Source organism: Podarcis melisellensis (assembly GCF_964234715.1).
Source record: "Podarcis melisellensis genome assembly, chromosome: 14".
Lineage (NCBI taxonomy): Eukaryota > Metazoa > Chordata > Lepidosauria > Squamata > Lacertidae > Podarcis > Podarcis melisellensis.
The window spans coordinates 539,299-561,241 of NC_138546.1; the positions used below are offsets into that span (position 1 = coordinate 539,299).

Genomic DNA, 21,943 nt, shown 5'->3' on the forward strand with positions numbered 1-21,943 from the left:
CCCAGACATGCTGCTCCAGGTGGGGGAGACGTCAGGCACCAACCTGCTGCCTGGGCATCTTCTCTCGATTGCAAGAGGCCGAGAGCCAGGTGCAAAATGTGCCTGGCGAATTTTGAACGCTGGCAACGAGACACCGCAAAGCAAAGCCCCCCAAGCAGGGGCTGGGCCTCACAGCTGTGATTCAGAAGCCTTGTTGCCAGGGTTCAAGATTTGCCAGGCAATCGGCCAGCTGCGACCAAGTGAAGATGCCCAGATGCCTGATGTCTCCACCTTCTGGAGGTGCCTGCCTGGGGATCCTCGGATCAGGACTGTTTTTACACATCAACAGCGCATTTTATCCACATGATCAGAAAAAAAATTCGGGAACCAAGCCATTTGGTTCCCAAATGGCAACTAGACATTCCGTTTTGGCGGCCATAACCCTGGTTTAAGGAGCCTTTTGGCGCCTAGCTTATGCCTCCGAGTTTCTGACACTGCTTGCTGCCAACAGCTGCAGAGAGAGCCCTTGTGGCTCATTGTCCCCGATAGGGTTACTCTCCCCGGAGCCGAGAAGCAATCAGGATGGCAGAGCAATCTCTCTCCCCTGCTCCTCGCTTGCAGCTCCCAGCAAACAGCATTCGGAAGCCGACTTTTTGCTCTGCTGGGCGAAGGTGGCTGCCCATCTGCCTCGAAGGAAGCTGAGAGGGATGGCTGAACTTTCAGCATGGCCTCACGCTGCCTGTGTCACAGGTCGGTGCCCCAGGTAGATGCTGCCCCAAGGAAGACCAGCTGATGGGAGGGCCAGAAAGGGTCTTCTCGGAATGGGCACCAATAATAATAATAATAATAATAATAATAATAATAATAATAATAAATTTATACCTCGCCCTTCTGGCTGGGTTTCCCCAGCCACTCTGGGCAGCTTCCAACAAAATATTAAAATACAGTGGTCTGTTAAACATTAAAAGCTTCCCTAAACAGGGTTGCCTTCAGATGTATTCTACAAATCAGATAGTTGTTTCCTTGACATCTGATGGGAGGGTGTTCCACAGGGTGGGCACCACCACTGAGAAGGCCCTCTGCCTGGTTCCCTGTAGCTTCACTTCTCGCAGGGAGGGGACCGCCAGAAGGCCCTCGGAGCTGGACCTCAGTGTCCGGGCTGAATGATGGGAGTGGAGTACTGGGCCAAGGCCGTTTAGGGCTTTCAAGGCCAGCACCAACACTTTGAATTGTGCTCAGAAACATACTGAGAGCCAATGTAGGTCTCTCAGGACCGGTGTTATGTGGTCTCAGCTGGAGGTCAGGCACCAGGTCTGAGAACCAGGAGGCCCAGAGAGCATCCAGGAGGTTGCACCAGTGCTCTTCCTAGTGTGTGTGGGGGGGGAAGGGAAGCTCCTCTGCCTGCTCACTTGGAAGAGATTCGCACTCGCCACAGGGGAGGGAGAAAGAAAGGATTGTGTTCTTTGGCGGAGCAGAAGCTCCTGGCAGCTCCCTGACCACATCCAGCTCTTGCCTGGCTGCGATTGATATGAGTCAGGACAGGATGGAAGTGGCTTGAAGGGGGGGGGTGGAGAGAAGGGTGTGTTGGGTCTGTTCATCAGGCACATTTCCTGTTCCTGTCTGGGGGGGGGGAGCTGCAGGAGGAGGGGCAGCCCTGAGCCTCAGAGTTTCCCATCCAGAGCCCCCATCTGTCTCGCAGGCAGGTCCTGACCCGGCAACCCAATCCCTGGAGCAATGGGGGGGGGGAGGCCCAGAGGAGCCCGTGTCTGGGAGGCTGTGGGTCCTTCTGGGTCAAGGAGAGCATTCCAGCCTCTGTCTGGAGAAGGAGGGGCAGCTGCCGGCCAGCACTGGAGGGGCGTCGTCACACAAGCTGCAGAGATGGAGGCAGCCTCCCCAGGCCAGGAACCTCTCTCCTTCTCCTACTCCTTCTCCTCCCCACTCCTTTGGCCCCAGGGTGAGGGCTGCCTGCACGCCCCCCCTGGAAGTCGAGAGAGGTGGCCCTCACCCATCCAGTTCCTCTGGATTCCAGGCTGGGAGGTTTGTTCCCAGGAATGTTGTGCTGGGGGCCAGTTTGGTTTGGCAGCCTCTGCTTCCCAGAGCGGCTTTGCCTCCAAAGCGCCCCACCCCAGCTGGCTCCCTGGAGCAGCTCAGGAATCCACTGACTTGGGGGGGGGGCTGGGAGACTCTGGGCTTGCTTCGCACCTCGGTGGCAGCTGCACCCTGGCTCATTCCTGAGACTCTCTGCAAGGCTCTGCCAGGGTGGGGCAGACGTCCCCCCTCCGCCCAGCTCCTGCCTGGCCCCAGAATCAGAGGCAGATGTGGGTCCCTCTTGCAAACCTGCCGACATTTCTTTGCTGCCCTGAACCCTCCCTCTCTGTCCTCCCTCTTGCAATGGGGGAATGATCCGGTAAGGGCACCTCTGAGAGCCTCTGGGGCTGCCAGCATTCCTTCCCCAGCAAACAGCCTTGTGGAAATGGGGGAGGGGCATTCGAAGACCCCCTGGTGACCTGCCAGCTGTGGAAGTCTCTCCTCCCTCTCTTGGCTCTTCTGGGGAGGGGGAAGTGAGGGGATTGGCCCCCTAAGGGCTTGATCCCCAGCTGAACTTTGTTCCCCTCCTGTGTGGGGCATAGGCCACAATCCCTTTGAACTGTGGTGGGGGGAGATATTGGGGAGTAAGTGGAGGGGGTGAGGTGGGCCTGGTTGTCAAGGAGGAGCTGGCTCCTGAGCTAAAGAGTGAGTGCAGGGACAGGCCCAGGGGACGGTCTGAGCAAAGCCTCCTGGAGGGGCTTCTGCTATAATAATAATAATAATAATAATAATAATAATAATAATAATAATAATAATAATAATTTAGTATTTATACCCCGCCCATCTGGCTGGGTTTCCCCAGCCACTCTCGGCGGTTTCAACATAATATTAAAATGCAATAATCTATTAAACATTAAAAGCTTCCCTAAAGAGAGCTGCCTTCAGGTGTCTTCTAAAAGTCAGATAGTTGTTGATTTCCTTGAAATCTGATGGGAGGGCATTTCACAGGGCGGGTGCCACCACCAAGAAGGCCCTCTGCCTGGTTCCCTGCAACTTGGCTTCTCGCAGGGAGGGAACTGCCAGAAGACCCTTGGAGCTGGACCTCAGTGTCCGGGTAGAACGATGGGAGTGGAGATGCTCCTTCAGTCACTGCCTCTCTCAGACTAACCTGCCTCCCAGAGGCTTTTGTGGGGATTAGGTGAGGAGGGGAATATTTGAGCTCCTGGATAGGTCAGCTGGTTAAAACATGGTGCTCACAAGGCCAAGGTTGTAGGTTTTCTGAATCCTCGAATGTTAGTGTTAGAAGGAACCCCAGGGGCCATCTAGTCCCACCCCCTGTGATGCATGGAACTCAACACACTGTCTCCCATCCAGTCTGAAACCATACCTGACCCTGCTTAGCTTTGCAAAGGTGCTGCCACTTTTATTGCTGCCATCCCCATACGGGACAGCTGCATATCCCTGCATTGCAGCGGGTTGGACTAGATGATCCTTGGGGTCCCTTCGGACAATTCTTTGATTGTATCCTTGGAGGTGGGCTATAAATGCAATATATAAATCAATGGCTCAGTGGGCTCTTTCAGCAAAGGTGGCTGCTTCTCCCAGCGCCTGAGGCCAAGGGACGGGGCCCACGTGGCTTCATCCATTTCACTGCATCTCCTCTGAGTAGGACCTGGTGGGACACAGACCCAGGTGTGGCTGGTGGGATCCCTCTGCATCTGCTTTGCTGCTTTATGTAACAAGGGAAACTGAGCTGCACAGGCTCTCCCTCTCTCCCTCTGTGTAGAGGAATTGTTTTCACTCCCGCTTGTTTTTTCTGGCCCGATCTGCCCTGGGGCGTTTTCGAGAGAGAGAGGCTGAGGAGGAGAAATGTCCCCATATCAAATAAATAAGTAACTCTGGCCGAAGGAGAGGGTCCCAGAGGCTTCCTGTGGCCAGCGGAGCTCTGCCCTGTCTTTGGAGGGGAGGCAAGGCTCCAATTCTCCGCTCTTGGGGGGAAAGCCAAGGAGCCAGACAGGGTCCTCCTTGCTCTCTGGACCCTTCTTATATCAGGCACAGCCTTGCTGCCCCCCAGCCTGCTTCCAGAGGGGTCAGCGAGGGGCACCCGGGGGGGTGTCTTCCTATAGGGCCTGCAGCCGCCTGGGCCTCTTCCAAGGACAGCCTGCAGGATCCTGCCTCCCTCCCTTGGCTGCATGCAATTAAGCAGGGAAGTGGAGCAGCCTTTCGGGAGGGGGCCCCCTCTCCTTGCTGCAGCAGCAGCAGCTCCCCACCCGCTTCCGCCCTCGCCTCCTTTCTAATGGATTCCTGTTGCAGCTGTGGGACCCCTCCAGCTGACACATGGCGGGAGGGAGAGGAAAGGCCTCTTCCGGCTGGGAGGGGCGCCACCACGCTTGGCCCCAGCCAGCCAGCCAGAGCTGCCTCCTGCCAGCTGCTCCTTCCAGGCAGAGTCCCCAGCAGGCCCCTCTGGGGGGGGGAGCAGGGGTAGGGAGGGGCCCTCCTGGGACACATCCACACTTCCCATTGCGCTGCTCTAACAGTCGGGGAGAATGCTGGGAACTGTAGTTTGCTAAGGGGACGGGTCACACAGAGATACAGTTTACACCTTGGGTAGGCAAACTAAGGCCCGGGGGCCGTATCGGGCCCAAACACCTTCTCAATCCGGCCCGCAGGCAATCCGGGAATCAGCGTGTTTTTACATGAGTAGAACGTGTCCTTTTATTTAAAATGCATCTCTGGGTTATTTGTGGGGCATAGGAATTCGTTCATTTTTTTAATGTAGTCTGGCACCCCACAAGGTCTGAGGGATATTGGACTGGCCCCCTGCTGAAAAAGTTTGCTGACCCCTGGTTTACATCACCCCTTTAGTTCCCAGCACTCTTCCTTATTGTCAAAGTGGTGTAGTACTGCTTACAGACTAGAATAATAGAATCAAGTTGGAAGGGGCCCCCCAAGGTCATCCATTCCAACCCCCTGCAATGCAGGAATCTCAGCTCAAGCATCCATGACAGGTGGCCATCCCACCTCTGCTTAGAAACCTCCAAGGAAGGAGAGTCCACCATCTCCTAAGGGCAGGCAGAGGCAAACTCGGCCCTCCAGATGTTTTGAGACTACAGTTCCCACCATCCCTGACCACTGGTCCTGTTAGCTAGGGATGATGGGAGTTGTAGTCCCAAAACATCTGGAGGGCCGAGTTTGCCTAAGGGAGTCTTGCTTCCCTGCTCTCGCTTTTCAGAAACTTCTTCCTGATGCTTAGTCGGAACCTCGTCCCTTGCCACTTGAAGCCACTGGTTCGAGTCCTGCCCTCCGGAGCGGGAGAAAACAAGCTTGCTCCATCTTCAGATATTTGAAAGTGGCTCTCCTGTCTCCTCTTTTCTTTAGCCCGGAATTTTAGGCGGATTTCCGGTGTGCTGTAGTGTAGGGGATGCCACAACTGTGGTTTAGAACAGCGCATGAGCAGCGGAGAGCACCTAATTTTGGCTGTTGACCTTTGAGACCCCAAGGTCCCCTACGGCTGTGGATGTGACCAGAGTCTTGCTGCCTGGCTTTGCGGCCTTCCTCTGCTGCCTCGGATGAGTCCCACCACAAGAGGCTGGAGGGCCTCCCCCCCCCCCCGCTCTCTTGGTTGGTATCCCCCGCCTTCTGGCCCCAAGCCCTGGTGGGGGGCTGGGGGCACCACGCCCCTCCTATTTTTATTTCAAATCATGAATTTGCCTCTGGCCTTCTCCTTCAACACAGTCTTCTTCAAGGACACAAACGGCATGGGAAAGGAGTAAAGTTGTATTATAAAGCAGCATGAGACAAGAAATTTAAAATGTAAGACAAATACAGGGAAAACCCAGGGAAAATAGTGTGTTTGTTTTTTGAAATCATTTTTATTTGATTTTACAAATATAAATTTATAAATACATATCCATGTATGGAGAATTCTCTGAATCTCGAGACTCCATGGGTCCTAATGTCAACATCTTCAGCTGCATATTGTTGCATACTGTATATTTTATATGCATCCATATTATCCATAATGTTTGTTACATTACAAGTGAAATTAAAATCCTGCTAATGTTTTCATCTGCTTGCAGTGGTCTCCTAAGTAAATTATAAACTTCTCCCATTCTTTTTTTTAAAGTTTTTGTCCTCTTGGTTCCTGAAATGGGGAAACTAGTTTTGCTACGTTTTATTTATTTATTTCATAAAGTTTACATAAAACAATAAAGTTGTGGGTTGTTTTTTTTAAAACAAAATACTTCGAAATCTACTAAATCAGATTAAACACCTGGGCTTATCTAAACAAAGTTTTTAGCTGGTGCTGAAAACGGTACAGCATATCAATCAGCAGGGAGTTCCAACGTTCAGGTACCTCCACACCAAGTGAAGGGGTTGTTACACGTGGCACCTGTAGCCAATTCTGCCAATCAAAACAGTCTAGTGGCCATCTATGGGTTAAGGTGATCTTGCAGGGTAAACTGGTCCCAATCTGTAAGGGCTTTATATACTTGAACCTGGCCTGTACTGACCTGGCAGCTCCTGGGCCCTGGCGGAGTGAGCCCAGACGGAGGGTCCCTGCCCCAAGGTGGTTCCCATCTGCAGAACCCCATGGAGGGCATGGAGAGGGCAACTTGTACTCCTTCAGTTCAGCTGGGTTGGTGGCAGCTGGCAGGAGGGCTCAGCCTCCGAGCAAATGTCCATCTCCTCCCTGGGAGGTTTTGGCGCAGAGGTGGGATGGCCATCTGTCAGGGATGCTTTAGTTGAAATTCCCGCATTGCAGGGGGTGGACTAGATGACTCTTGGAGAACCCTTCCAGCTACCATTCTAGGATTCTATCATGTCAGAAGCTGATAACCTCGCCTTCCTTGGTGGTTTGTAAAATGAGGCTGCATTTTAAATTGCATTTTAACCTGTACAGTGATACCTCGGGTTACCTGCACAGGGGTACCTTCGTTCCGGAGGTCCGTTCTTAACCTGAAGCACCACTTTAGCTAATGGGGCCTCCTGCTGCTGCTGCGCCGCCGGAGCACGATTTCTGTTCTCATCCTGAAGCAAAATTCTTAACCTGAAGCACTATTTCTGGGTTAGTGGAGTATGTAACCCAAGGTACCACTGTATTTTAAATTGTGTCCCCCCCCCCATTATGTGTTCACTGTGATTTTATTGGTGTTAGCTGCCCCGAGCCCGGCTCTGGCTGGGGAGGGCGGGGTATAAATAAAATTTTTTATTATTATTATTATTATTATTATTATTATTATTATTAAGCAGAGGTTGGATGCCTACCTGTCAGGGACCCTTGAGCTGAGATTCCTTCACCGCAGGGAGTTCATAGAATCATATAATAGTGGAGTTTAACTAAATTATCCCCTCTAGGGTCCTTTCCATCACAATGCTGAGATTCTGTGCCATTTTAAAGTGTGGTGTCTTGGCAGGGGGGGAGTTATTCTGTTGCTTTAATTTTGATTATGTCTTTTGTGGTTTTATATTTTGATTTTGTTTTGTGAACGGCTCTGAAACACCCAGGGAATAGGGCGGTATATATATAATAATAATAATAATAATAATAATAATAATAATAATAATAATAATAGCCCAGAAGTAGTGTGCCGACTCCGCCGCCGACGGCGCTTTTGTTTCGAGGGTGGACACGGGGGTGGGGGCAGGATGCGCTTTCATGCAGCCGCCTCGGACCTCCCAGCGCGCGGGTGGGCAGCCCCCGCATACCGAGGCCGTCGGGGCCCCTCTGCCTCGCAGGCGTCGGCCCGACGGGGGCTCCTGCCTGGGCCTGCCCCCCCCCCGTGCTCCGGCTCCGCGGGAGGCGCTGCCGCATTCCTGCGCGTCTGAGCCGCTGCCGCCTGCCGTGGCCCGGTGCCAACCAGGCAGGGAGGGCAGGAGGCGGCCTCCGCCAGCCGGGGGGGGGGGGCGAGGGAGCAGGTGCCACCTGGAGCTTGCCGGAGAGGGGAAGGCTCCGGCTCCCGGCCCCGCCACCCCCAGCGACCCTCCGGTGGCCGCTTTGGCTTCCCTGCGCTCGCTGCCCGCGCGCCCCGTCGAGTCCTGCGCCTCCATTCATGCGCTCTTGGCAGCGGCAGTGGCCGGGCGTTCCCGGGCTGCCTGGGAAGGCAGGCGGGGCCGGAGCCGAAGGAAAACAGACCGAGCCGCAGCCCTGCCCAGCCCGTCGCAGGGCACTTGGCAGCCCCCGTCGAGGCAGAGGCAGCCCGGGGTCACGCAGGGCGTGGGGACCCCGCGGCCCGGTGCTCCGGGAGGGAAAAGACGAGGCAGGCGGGCGCCCCTGAGCATACGCAGAGTGCCTTGACCCAACTCCCCGCGAGGCGGGTCTTCTGGACGGGGCGGGGGGCCTGGACGTGGGCTCAGTTTCTTCCAGGAGCTGCGTGGAAGATGCGCCGCGCCGGGTCTTGAGCAAGTCGCCCGAGCTGAGTCTTCCCTCTCCTCCGGTTGTGCCCTCGGGCAAGGAAGGGGCAGGGCGGGGCCCGACAAATCTTGGAGGTCTGGAGGGAGGCTTCCTTCTTGCCGCTGTCCGCTACTTCCCTCCCTTTCCCCTCTGGGTGGATGTCCCCAAAAAGCGCCTCCCTCTCTCCCAGCTGCTGGAGAAGGCAGGAGGGCTGGTGACTCATGTGGAATTAGGGCTCCTATGCCTAAGGAGGTGTTGGAGGAGACTCTGGAGAGTCCCATGGACTGCAAGAAGATCCAACCTCTCCATTCTGAAGGAAATCAGCCCTGAGTGCTCACTGGAAGGACAGATCCTGAAGCTGAGGCTCCAATACTTTGGCCACCTCATGAGAAGAGAAGACTCCCTGGGAAAGACCCTGATGTTGGGAAAGATGGAGGGCACAAGGAGAAGGGGACGACAGAGGATGAGATGGTTGGAAGCTACCAGCATGAGTTTGACCAAACTGCAGGAGGCAGTGGAAGACAGGAGGGCCTGGCGTGGTCTGGTCCAGGGGGTCACGAAGAGTCGGACACAACTAAACAACAACAATGCCTAAGGAGGCTCAGGGGAACTGGCAGGTAGACCCCCCCTTGACGGCCAGGACTCATAAATCCCACCCGAAGCCCCCCTTTTCATCCATGTTCTCGGAGATTCTTCTCCTGGGACCTTCGGATCAGCCTCCATCCTTGTGAAAAGAGGAGGCGGCAGCAACGGAAAGTGGGGTGCGCTGCCCCCCGTCAGCATCCCAGATGGGTTTTAGCCCTGTGTCCCCAGTGAGGAAGGTCTCCTGGACAAGTGTCACTAGAAGCATCTGGACTAAGCCAGGGATGGAGCCACGGGTGGACCTCCCGGTGTTTGGACTCCCAGGGAGCTAGATGGTGATGAAGATGATGGTTGTTGGTGTCTAACAACATCTGGGCCTTAGGCAGCCCCCTCCGCTTCAAAGCAGGGAGAGACTCCCACTCCCAGGTGTGGGGCGTAATCTCTGGCCCTTGGCAGAGCTGATGGGAGCTGCCTCCAACCACACCTGGAGAGCCAGCACAGGTGAAGGACATGGGGAGAACCTGCAAGAGGGATGAGGCCAGTGGCCAATGGGGTGCCTCAATGGGAGCCCCACAAGCAGGACCCGGCACAGATTTAGGGGGTGCAAGAAGGAGGGGGAGCACCCTAACCCCACAGAGCATTCACCTGAGCGCCATGTTGAAGGCAACACTATTATTTCTAACTCAGATTATTTGCCGTTGATTAATTGATATGAATGTGATTTTGTGGAATTGGGGTGTTTATTGGACCCTCAATTGAATGGAAATAATTTGCCTTTATGAAGCAATAGTCTTCCACCAGGGCTACTGGGGCACATTCCTCTCAATAAGAATGTCAAGCATTATTTTTTTTTAAAAGACCCCCCCCAAAAAATTTCCACACCCTTTCCTGCCCCACATACAGTTTACACTCCCACGAATTTACAGAATTTCTGTCAATATCCTCTGCACCACCCAGCCCAAAAGCATAACTGCGGCTACAGAGGTGAAGGCCTGTTGGGGGGTGGGGAATCACATAAAAATTGGGCTGGAAAATGTGTTTCCCAATTTTTCAATCCCCCCCCCAATTTTTTCAGAAAATAACTGAGTCTCCCCCCCTCCACCGTGAGGAGATAGTGGCACTCTGCACATGTGTAAGGATACTCTTTCCTAAATAAGTGCTATACAAGTTCTACTGCGATGAAAATGGCGAGGTTAAAAATTGCCGCCCTCCCAAATCAGACATTGCCAGTACCCATGAGAGTAGCATTTCTTATTTAATTTGAAACCTGCGGTTCTAATTGAAATGGATATTGATGGCAAGAGCCGGCAAGTGTGAGTGGATAAACTGTTACAGGGAAATTGGACGGGAGAGGATGAAAGGCGCACCCCCCCACACACACACCCAGCCTTGCCTCACCAGTAAACAATTTGCGTGGCTGGTTACCAGTGGGGGTGGGCTCTGGCTGTGTCTGCTGAAAGCCCCAGGCAGGATCTGGAGCGAAAGGCTTGCCCTGCCCAGGTGAGCAGCTGGCAGGAGGTCTCCAGACCCAAAGGAGGCACCCATCACATCTCCCGGTGCCCACATGGGGCAGAAACACTCCGGTTGTGCCAAGGTCTTTGTGCAGACATTTTTTAAAGACCTGGGAGGGAAGGAAGAAGCGAAGTTTGGGGCCCAGAGCAAGACAAGGGAGGCAGGCTCCCTTGTGACTCTTTGATCTGCCAGCCTCAAGGGGAGGGGCAGAGCGACTTTGTTCTCTGCTGGTGGTGGTGGGGAGCCCTGTGACCAATGCCCTCTGCCAGCCTTTGCTGGAACAGCTGCTGCCCCCTGCTGGCCAGTTCTGGGGAACCACAAACCCACATTGTTGTTGTTTAGTCGTGTCCGACTCTTTGTGACCCCTTGGACCAGAGCACTCCTGTCTTCCACTGCCTCCCGCAGTTTGGTCAAACTCATGCTGGTAGCTTCAAGAACACTGTCCAACCATCTCGTCCTCTGTCTCCCCCTTCTCCTTGTGCCCTCCATCTTTCCCAACTTCAGGGTCTTTTCCAGGAGTCTTCTCTTCTCATGAGGTGGCCAAAGTCTTGGAGCCTCAGCTTCAGGATCTGTCCTTCCAGTGAGCACTCAGGGCTGTTTTCCTTCAGAATGGACAGGTTGGATCTTCTTGCAGTCCATGGGACTCTCAAGAGTCTCCTCCAGTTCCATAATTCAAAAGCATCAATTCTTCGGCGATCAGCCTTCTTTATGGTCCAGCTCTCACTTCCATACATCACTACTGGGAAAACCATAGCTTTTACTATAAGGACCTTTGTTGGCAAGGTGATGTCTCTGCTTTTTAAGATGCTGTCTAGGTTTGTCATTGCTTTTCTCCCACATATTGGGCTTTAAAAACCTCCACTGAGAGTCCACTCTGCATGTTTCCTTTCCTGATGCCCAACGGGACCATCCTGTAGTACAACCGCTGGCGCAGGGCAGGGCCTGATCCCGAGTGGTGCAGCTGCTCTAGCTTCTCTCTCTCTTTTAATGTTTTTATTAGAAATTTAAATACAACATATTAGCTTACAACATATCATCCTTAGTCCCCCCCCCATTCACCCCCCATAAACACCCCCCCCAACTTCCCTCAGTTCCAATCTCTGGTTTCTCTATAGATGCTATTCTCTGCATGTTACAAAATTGTATAAATCCTAAATTTATCTGGCTAGTTATTATCAATAGAGTTTGTGAGTGTTTATTCAAAGCCTGCCAAGTTCACTTTCTTGTTTCTTTAAGTACTTTGTAAAAGGTTCGCATTCATCTTTAAAGTCACAGTTATCCTTGTCCCGTAATTTGTGTGTCAATTTTGCCAGTTCTGCATAGTCCATCAGTTTCTCTTGCCATAGTTCTTTAGTCGGGGTTTCCTCGTTCTTCCATCCTTGTGCTGTTAAGACTCTCGCTCGTTGTCGCATACATGAAGGTATTTTTCAATTTCCTTGGCAGGTCTTTCCCTACAATCCCTAACAGAAATGCTTCAGGTTTCTTAGCAAATGTTAGATGGAACATTTTCTTCAATTCATTGTATATCATTTCCCAAATTTTTTTAATTTCATTACACTCCCACCACATATGGTAAAATGTCCCCTCCTTTTCCTTACCCTCTCTCTCTCTCTGATATACCAGGTTGAGGAGCCCCTCAAAGCATCCTCCTCCCCGCTCCCCAATTGACAAGAGTGGCCCCCTCCCTGGCCACTCGCCATGCATTCCCTCGACGAGCCGCTGGACCTCAAGCTGAGCATCTCCAAGCTCCAGGCGGCACAAGCCAAGAGCGACCAGACCCTGGGTGGCTCCAGGCCCCGATCCTTCCGCCAGGACTTCCGGATCCGGGAGGACAGCAGCCCCGACTCGCCTCATTCCCCACTCGACGGTGAGTGGCCAAGGGGTGGGGGGCAGATGCGAAGGGAGGCTCTGCTGGAGTCGTGGAACTGGGGTGGGGCAGGGAGGAGCTTCTTCATTGCATCTCTCCCCCTCCTTTGCAGGCCTCCAGTTGCACCCCAAATGCCACGACAAGAGGGAGACCCGCTTCTCCTCCACCCCCACCATCGACCTGAGCCTCTCTCCTCCTCCTCCTCCCGGCCTGGACTCCCCCGGCGGGGGCCGCGCCTCGCTCTCCCCCGACAGGCAGAGCGGCGGGGAGTTGGTGAGCTCCTCTGCCCTGCGGGTGAGTTGCTGGGGGGGCAGAGGAGGTTGCTGTGCCCCAGGGTCCTGCGCAAGGGATGTGGCCCCTATTTGGGGACTTCCCTGGCTTTTTTCTGGCCCATGTAAGACCACTTTGTATAGCTAGCCTTGGTGTTTTAATGTTGTATTTTAATTGTATTTTTAAGTTGTATTTCAATCAATTTGTTTTTATATTGGGTGTTAGCCACCCTGAGCCTGGTCTAGGCTGGGGAGGGCAGGGTATAAATAGAAATTATTATTATTATTATTATTATTATTATTATTATTATTATTAGGGTGGCAGCCGAGCGGCAAATGTCCGCTGGCACCTTCCCAAGGCAACTCTCAAGGACCACATCCTGTGAAACTCCAGCCCACTGAGAGGAAGCCAGACTCTGGCTGAGCTGGGAGGGCAGAGGGTTGGGCTAGATGACCCACGGGGTCCCGTCCAACTCTGCAGTTCTATGGGTCTCCTGCAGGGGTGGGCATCCTCTAAGTGGCAGATGGGGGGGATAGATGGGGAGGGGGAGCCTCCTGCCTTGATCACCTTTGCCATTCCTCGCCAAAATAGGAACCTGCAACCTGTCACGTAAAGTAATTGTTGTTATATTTAAATATTTATATGCCACCCATTTGACTGGGTTTCCCCAGCCACTCTGGGCAGCTTCCAACCAATTAAAACATCAAGCACAGTAAAACATCAAACATTAAAAACTGCCCTAAACAGGGTGCCTTCAGAAGTCTTCTAAAATTCAGATAGTTGTTTATTTCCTTGACATCTGATGGGAGGGCAGTCGCCACCACCGAGAAGGCCCTCTGCCTGGTTCCCTGTAACCTCACTTCTCGCAGGGAGGGAACCGCCAGAAGGCCCTCGGAGCTGGACCCCAGTGTCCGGGCAGAACGATGGGGGTGGAGACGCTTCTTCAGTAGGGCTCCTTAAGGTATACTGGACCGAAGCCATTTAGGGCTTTCAAGGTCAGCACCAATACTTTGAATTGTGCTCAGAAACGTACTAGGAGCCAATGTAGGTCTTTAAAGGACTGGTGTTCTATGGTCTTGGCAGCCTCTCCCAGTCACCAGTTTAACTGCTGCATTCTGGATTAGTTGTAGTTTCCGGGTCACCTTCAAAGGTATCTCCACGCAGAGTGCATGGCAGTAGTCCAAGCGGGAGATAACTAGAGCATGCACCACTCTGGTGAGACAGTCTGTGGACAGGTAGGGTCTCATCCTGCGTACCAAATGGAGCTGGTAGACAGCTGCCCTGGACACATAATTGACCTGCACATCCATGGACAGCTGTGAGTCCAAAATGACTCCCAGGCTGCACCCCTGGTCCTTCAGGGGCACAGTTATCCAATTCAGGACCAGGGAGTCCTCCATACCTGCCTGTCCCCCAAACAGTACTTCTGTCTTGTCAAGATTCCTCCTCAATCCATTGACAGCCACCCCAGCATTCCCAGGCTTCGTGAGCCAGACCATCAAGCCCTCTGCATTGCCAGAAAAATGCAGGGGACCATTCTGTTCCTTTCCAACCGCCCCCCCCCTCTCGTCCCCCCAGGACCTCCAGTCCCTGCGCTACATCGATGGCCTCCGCAGCTCCTTCCAGTTCTTCCTGCCCCTCAACTCGGGGGGTGCCTTGCACCTGCCTGCCTCAGCCTTCCTGGGGGCCCCCAAAGAGAAGCGCCTCTCCCCAGAGATGCCCCTGCAGAAGCAGCTGGTGTGCCGGTGGTCAAAGGTGAGCCGTGGCTTTGGGGTGGGGGCGCCTCTCCCTCCAGGGCCCTGCTGGTCTCTGTTGAGGCTGAAGCCCCTCGCTCCTCTGCTTCTTCCTTCTCCAGTGCAACCAGCCCTTTGACCTGCTGCAAGACCTCGTGGACCACGTCAACGACTTCCACGTGAAGCCCGAGAAGGACGCCGGCTACTGCTGCCACTGGGAAGGCTGCGCTCGCCATGGAAGGGGCTTCAATGCCAGGTAAGCCAACTGCTCACTGCCTGGGCATCTGGGGAGTGGGAGAGACCCCTGACCCTCCCTCAAGGGGCCTGCAGGCTTCCCAGGGGCCATGCGCAGCAGGCAGGCAGAGAGCAGCATCTCCTGTAGAGCTGTGCTGAGCAGACATCCAGGCAGCTTCTGGCATTGCTGGCTGCGGGTGCGAGCTGCAGGCTGACAGCGCCTTGGATGGGCACCACGTTGGCTACCCGTGGCTCAGAAGAGGGGGGGCAGCAAAATCCCTCGTGTTTGAGCTCCCCAAATTCACTTGGCTTGCGCAGAGCACAAGGCTCCCCTTTAAGACTTTGGGAGAATTTTCAAGTCAGGCTGCCCATTTTGGTTGGCATGGGGCTTGGGGTGGAAAGCCCTTCATTAACCCCATGGATCCCCAGGGCCAGGCTGCTGCCAGCGGTGCCCCCTCCCTCCAGGACAGCCTTTGGGAACTTTCCAAAGAATGGAGGAAGCCGCCTTGGTTTGGGGCCTCCTGCTTAGAGGACGCTCTCTCTCTCTTTCCCCCCCCCTGGCAGCCCCCTGGCTGTGGGGAGGGACACAGAGCCTCAGGAGTGGCCAAGCAGGGGGTGGGGAGCCTGGGGCACCTCCCTGCTTTGTTTGGCTCTGGACTCGCCCCAGCAGTCTGCAGCGCCAACAGTCGGGGTGACAGTGGCAGCCGCAGATTCTTTGCCCCTGTTGAAAGCACTCTGGGAAGACGTCTCTGCTCTCCTCCTCCTCCCCCCATCTTGACGGGCTCCTTCCTTCCCTCCCCAGGTACAAGATGCTGATCCACATCCGCACGCACACCAATGAAAAGCCCCACCGCTGCCCCACCTGCAACAAGAGCTTCTCTCGGCTGGAAAACCTGAAGATCCACAACCGCTCCCACACAGGTGAGTCTGGAGGCCGGGGAGGTGGGCGCACTTTTGCAAGCCCCTCGGGCAGAGTCCAGGTGTCCCTTCTGAGCAGAGCAGCTGCCTTGCAGGGGACAGACGGACGACAAAGCTTTCCAGGAAGATTGGGAAAGTTCACGGAGGAGGAGAGGGCTATGGAAGACTATTAGCTGCAGCAACTAGGCTTCTGAATATCAGTTGCTGGAAACCACAGGAGGGGAGAGTTGCTCTCCTGCTCCGATCCTGATTGCTGGCTTCCCACAGGCACCTGGGTGGCCACTGGGAGAAAAGCCCTACTCTCGTGTTCCTATAGAACAGTGTTTCCCAACCGGTGTTCCGCGGCACACTAGTGTGCCGCCGGACGTTGCCTAGTGTGCCGTGGGAGGGAGGCGGGCGAGTCGGGCTAATCCTCCGACGAGCTCCACCTCCAGACCCATTGCTCAAATCCTTTAACCCAGGAGGGCGGGGAGGGGGGGGGGAGAAAGAGAAAAAAGAAAGGGTGGGAAAAAAGAAGGGGAAGAGAAAATATTTTTTTAAAAAAAGGAAAGAGAGGGAAAAAAGCGAGGGATGGAGGAAGGGGAATAAACAGAAGGGGAGGACAATGAAGAGGGGCGGGGCTTGGCAGGCAGCAGATAACTGGGGAGGGGGGCGCGGCTCGCGGCAGCTCAAGGCAGGAAGGGAGGAGCTGCCTCGCGGAGAGTCTTGGGCTGCAGAGATTTCCCGTTCAGGAGCGCGGGAGGCCACACCGTGGATGGGAATCTCCTCCTCCTCTTCCTCCTCCTCCTCCAGGAGAGAGGGTGGTCCGCCCCACCGAGTCTTGCCTTCCCCGCCCCCCCACGGAGCACATTTTCCTCGCCCCCCCAACCCCCGCATGTAGAATAGAAGCCCTCCAGCCTCCACGGTGCACAAACTCTCCCCTCTGCAACGAAGCGCTTTGTTGCATATCTTTGGTGAGGTTTTTAGGCAGTCTTGGTGCACCTTAAATCAGCGCTAATTGCGCCTGGACGCAGTATTTACTTCCGAATAGGCCCCCTCCCCCCCCGTAGCACCTGACGTTGCTATTCGTATCATCAGGTTTGTTTGTTTGTTGATAATTTAATTGTTTTAAAAGCATCATGCTAAAGAGCTCTCTCCCACCCCCAGACCCTTGGGCAAAACAGAAACACACACATACACAAACACAGAGATTGAGCCCTGCAGGTTTTATGAAATGAATGGATTCTGAATGCCTGTTTCAGTGGCTTGTCCGCCTTAGGCTGCTGGGCCAGACACCTGTTACACGGTGCAGTCCGTAAGCTGTGAGCGCTGCTACCTGCCACCGAGACCACGTAATGACAGTCTTGAAAGACCTACATTGGCTCCCAGTACCTTTCCGAGCACAATTCAAAGTGTTGGTGCTGACCTTTAAAGCCCTAAGCGGTTTCGGTCCAGTATACCTGAAGTAGCGTCTCCGCCACCATCGTTCAGCCCAGACACTGAGATCCAGTGCCAAGGGCCTTCTGGCAATTCCCTCACTGTGAAAAGTGAGGTTACAGGGAACCAGGCAGAGGGCCTTCTCAGTAGTGGCGCCCGCCCTGTGGAATGCCCTCCCATCAGACATCAAAGAGATAACCATTACCTTCTATGCTGTTACTATTTTTTTTTTTTTTTACATAAGTAAAAAGTGACCTTTCCCCATCTGGCATGGTGGTGTGCCTCGAGATTTTTTTCATGAAACAAGTGTGCCTTTGCCCAAAAAAGGTTGGGAAACACTGCTATAGAATCCTAGAAGTGAGGCATGGGGCGGGACCCCCATCTAGCCCAACCTCCTGCAATGCAGAATTATGTTCCTAGACCTCTGACTTCCGAGTCTCCCTGCCCGCTTTCCTTGGGGGAATCTGAGGTGCTGATGGCTGTCAACTAGAGTCTGCCATCTATAGTTTGCAGTGTGCCACAGTTTGGAGCAGAGCTTTCCAGACTTTTAATGTTGGCGACACGCTTTGTAGACGTGCATCATTTTGCGACACAGCAATTCAGCTTTACAGTCAAACCTTGGTTCTCAAACAGCTCCATTTTGGAATGTTTCGGCTCCTGAACGCCGAAAACCTGGAAGTAAATGCTTTTTTTGGAACCCAAATAGATGAGTACAATAAGTTGCGCCTCGGAAGTTGAACAGGCTTCTGGAACGGATTATGTTTGAGATCTGAGGTTTGACTGTACTAGAAAACTGGAGGTTAAACCCCTTTCCAGCCCTGGGAGGAGTGTGAGGAGCGTTAGTGTGACACACCTAAACACTGCAACCAACACACTGACATGTCACGACACACAGTTTGGAAAGCTCTAGTTTAGAGTGCCTTCTGGGCCAGCTCTTTGCGATCTATTGAAGCATGAAGGGGGCACAAAACGGTGGCCTCGCCCGGCTCCACCCTGGCACCTTCAGTTGTTCTCAAGAGGCCGACAGCAGGTGCAAATTTTGATTGCTGGTTTCAAGGAAGCCTTTCCCTTACTATTCCGTGTGTCCCTTCCTCCTCCGCAGGCGAGAAGCCCTACATCTGCCCCTACGAAGGCTGCAGCAAGCGCTACTCCAACTCGAGCGACCGCTTCAAGCACACCCGCACGCACTACGTGGACAAGCCCTACTACTGCAAGATGCCCGGCTGCCACAAGCGCTACACAGACCCCAGCTCCCTGCGCAAGCACATCAAGGCCCACGGCCACTTCATCTCGCACGAGCAGCAGGAGCTGCTGCAGCTGCAGCCGGCCCCCAAGCCCTCCCTGGCGGCCCCCGCGGACGTGCCTTACCTCAACGGGGCGCAGATCATCATCCCCAACCCCGCCGCCCTCTTCGGCAGCCACGGCCTGCCCCTCCCGCTGGCCCCCGCCCCACTGGACCTCAGCGCCCTGGCCTGCGGGGGGCTGGCCGGCCTCCACAGCCCTGTCCTGGCACCCCTCAACCTGGCCAAGAACCCCCTCTTCGCCTCGCCCTTCACTGCCAGCAGCCTGGGGCTGCCCGTCGTCTCCTTGCTGGCGGGGGCCGCCTCCGCCAAGGCCCTGCCTGAGAGGAGCGCGGCCCGGCCCGGCAAAGGCGGCGGGGGCGGGCAGGGGCTGCCGCAGAGCTGCAAGGAAGCCAGCGGGAGGACTGAGCGAGGCCGCGCGGGTGCAGAGGGCCTTTCGCTGCTGCCTGCGGGGGGCGCCCTAGACCTCTCCACCGGCATGAACTCGGCGGGCAGCTCGGACGGCCTGCCGCCCGGTTGGGTGGTCATCCCCACAGGCTCCGTGTTGCTGAAGCAGGCCGTGGTGAACTGAAGGGGGTGGCGACCCACACCGTGGACGGGGGACTGGGTGGGAGGAATCTGGGACCGGCCGTGGCCAGCGGAAGAGCTTCTGGCCTGCGCCAAAAGGTGCCCCCCGCTCTTCCCACACACACCCACCACACACTCCATCTCTCCCCCCCCCCCGCTATGGCTGCTGGGGCTGGCCAATCCCCCGGCTTCCTGGACACCCACGACGGAGGAGCCTGGCTCTCCTGAACAAAGCAATAAGCAGCATTTCCCTGAGCAGCAGCCGTGACTCCCCCTTCTGCCCTCCAGCTACCTCCACACAGGCATCGCGGGGCTGGTCTAGAGGACCCTTTGGGGTCCCTGCAGCGGGTCCAGGGCCTTTGCCCTCTCTGCATACAGAAAAGGAGGGCGCTGGCTCTTTCTCTCTCCATCTCACACCAGAGCGCCTCTTAGTGCCCCCAACATGCCGGCTTCTCTGCTGCCACCCCCTCCGCACCCCCGGTCTATTGGCCTCCCCTCTGTGCCTGTTGGCTCGGGGGTCTTCCGCTTCCAGCACTTGGCTGCTGTTCAGGGAAGGAGAGCCCCCCTCAGCTGAGATTAGAGGTGCTGCCCATCCCGTCCCCCCCCCCAGGGTTGAGCTGCCTCCATCTCTCTTACTGAACAAAAGCAGCCAGGCCTTTTCCTGGCTCAGCCCCCCAACTGACAAGGCACACCCAACGGCTGTGCCGCTCACCTCCCCCCCCCCAACTGACGTGGAGGAACTGAAATATTCACTTCCCCCTATTAGCCGTTCCGGATGTTTCAAAGCTGACCTGCAAATCTCCCGGCCTGAGATGGCCCTGCGTGGGGACAGCAGCTGAGAAGCCTTCCTTGGTTCTTCTCCCCCCCCCCCCCAGCAGGCAAGGACACCTCTCCCTCTCCTCTGGCCAAGATCCGTGTCGATAGATGGGGCCCAGAAGGAGCAGGGAGGCTGGCTGCTCTGTGCTTCTTCCAGGAAAAGCCTTTTGGAGGCACAGCCTGCCCCCACGGCAAGGGGTCCAGGGAGCCCCCTCCCTCCCTTGGAGACAGGAGGGGTTGGGAAGGCCCCAGGATCGGAGGAACAGGACCCCCACGTCCAGGCACCAATGCCGGGAGAGGAGCAGAGGCCAGGAGAGATGGAGACTGCATCTCACCTACAGCAAAGGCTGCCCAGTCCTTTAACGCCTCTGTCTCCACCTGCAGAAATGGGTCTGTCGTCAAACTGTCCCACCCAACAGGGCTGTTGTAAGGATTGCTCAGACAATATACCTGCTTTGTGGGAGGGGTGCAGGAGGCCAAGCAGTCCCCAGTTGGGTCTGGCAGTGGGATGGGGCCAATATTAGCAGCACAAACCCGTCCTATTGGCACAAGGAGCAAGACCTGAGGGTCGCCAGTCACACCCATTGGCTGGGGCTGGGGCAGGGGCCTGACTCACAGGGCCAGAAGGGGGTCTTCTGTAGAGGCTGGAGGGACCCACTGCAAATGGGGCACTGCTCCAGCCCTGACTGGGGCAGCTGTGAAAGCCACACTTATTCTCGTTTGTGCATCTTGGTTTCTGATGGGGGGGGGACCCTTGCCGCCCGTCCCAGCAGCAGCAGAAAGGCCCCCTGCTTCTCCCCCCAAGCGCCCGCTTCTTTGCTGAAGGAGCCCGCTTCACCTCGACTGCCCTCCCCAATTTGGAGGGGTCCCTCTGCTTTTCGCTCCAGTCTCCCCGTACAAGGGGGTCCCCCCGTACCTCTCTCCACGCCCCTGTTTCAGCGGGACCCCTGCTCTGGGCTTCCACACAGGCAGGCTCCCTGGGCCTGCTGCTGCCCCTTCTTCTGACGCACCCCCCCTGCAGGTGCTGGCAGGGGGGAGGCCCTGCACCAGGCCCCCCTAGCGCTGCCCGGGGCGCCTGGGACCACGCACTGCCGCTCAGCCGAGGGGAGCTGGCCTCCCAGCCACGCAGTGGAAGAAGGCTGAGCCCGGGGCCGGACATGCACAGAGCCCCATGCGCCCCGGGGCCTGACCCTGACCCAGCACGCCTTGCTGACTGACCAGGCCTCCGAGCCAGTGAACGTGTCTGTTTCCTTCCCCTTCGTCTGTTGTCGCTCACTCCAGGCCGCCAGTATTTTAAGCCGTTTCTAAGTGCCTTTCGATGGTAGTTTCTGTTGGATTTTGCCCCGCCCCTCTTGCCTCCATCACTGTTAGCGTAGTTGACGACAGGAAGAGATAAGCTACGACCCAGGCCTCTGCGACAAGAGGATGGCTACTATGACGGAAATAATAAAAGTGGATCTTGACACTTTGCCCGGCGCTGACTCCTCTCTGTCTCTTGGGGAGCGTGGGGCAGGAGGACGGGAACCACACCAAAATATACGCCTGTACACACACCAGGGTTTCCCCAACGTGGGTCTCCGGCAGTTGTGGGACTACAAGTCCCATCATCCGTGGCTAGCAGCACAAGTGGTCAGGGATGATGGGAACTGTGGTCCAAAACAGCTGGCGTTTAATGTTGGAGCATATTTGTGAGACTGTGTGCAGACCAGGGTTTCCCAAACGTGGGTCTCCGGCTGTTTTTGGACCACAGTTCCCATCATCCCTGAACACTTGTGCTGCTAACCAAGGATGATGGGAATTGTAGTCCCACAACTGTCGGAGACCCACGTTTGGGAAAACCCTGGTCTGCACACAGTCTCACAAATATGCTCCCAACATTGAACACCCATGCAAATGCACACCAACACACACACACACACACACACACACACACCTGGGCTCTGCATGCTCAGCCAAACCAAAACTCTGGCACTGAAGGTCCTGTCTCCTGGAGCAGCACATGGCTTCCTGTGTCCTGCCTCTGCCGACCTCAGGGAAGGCCAGAAGCGCATGGGAAGATGCTTCCTGACACAGAAGCCAGGCCCTGGCCACATCTAGCTGGGAACTGTCTGCATCAGGGATAAGGAACCTGTGCTCCCCCAAAAAAGCTCCCGGACTCCCAGCACCCTCAGCAGCCAGGTGTGATTGGGACTGGAGCTCCCCTTCGACAGTCAACCCTACCTGCCAGCAGCTGGTTTCAGGAGGAGGCCCTTTCCCAGTTCAGCCTAGGCAGGCCAGGGACAGAGCCTGGGGCCTTCTGCCTGCGGGGAGTTGCGGGAGTGAAGTG

The 21,943-nt window shown here is 55.5% G+C and overlaps 1 protein-coding gene across 1 annotated transcript in view; it reads left to right on the plus strand.

Moving 5' to 3' along the window:
• GLIS2 (GLIS family zinc finger 2) overlaps nt 1–18,871 on the plus strand; it is a 28,199-nt gene extending 9,328 nt beyond the window's left edge. Inside the window, exons 2-7 of the mRNA XM_081889231.1 lie at nt 12,119–12,362; nt 12,475–12,656; nt 14,211–14,387; nt 14,488–14,621; nt 15,402–15,520; nt 18,036–18,871. Of these exons, the coding sequence (XP_081745357.1) occupies nt 12,194–12,362; nt 12,475–12,656; nt 14,211–14,387; nt 14,488–14,621; nt 15,402–15,520; nt 18,036–18,805 (1,551 nt within the window). The 5' untranslated portion in view covers nt 12,119–12,193 and the 3' untranslated portion in view covers nt 18,806–18,871. The remainder of the gene's footprint in view (nt 1–12,118; nt 12,363–12,474; nt 12,657–14,210; nt 14,388–14,487; nt 14,622–15,401; nt 15,521–18,035) is intronic.
• Nucleotides 18,872–21,943: the final 3,072 nt, after the last annotated feature.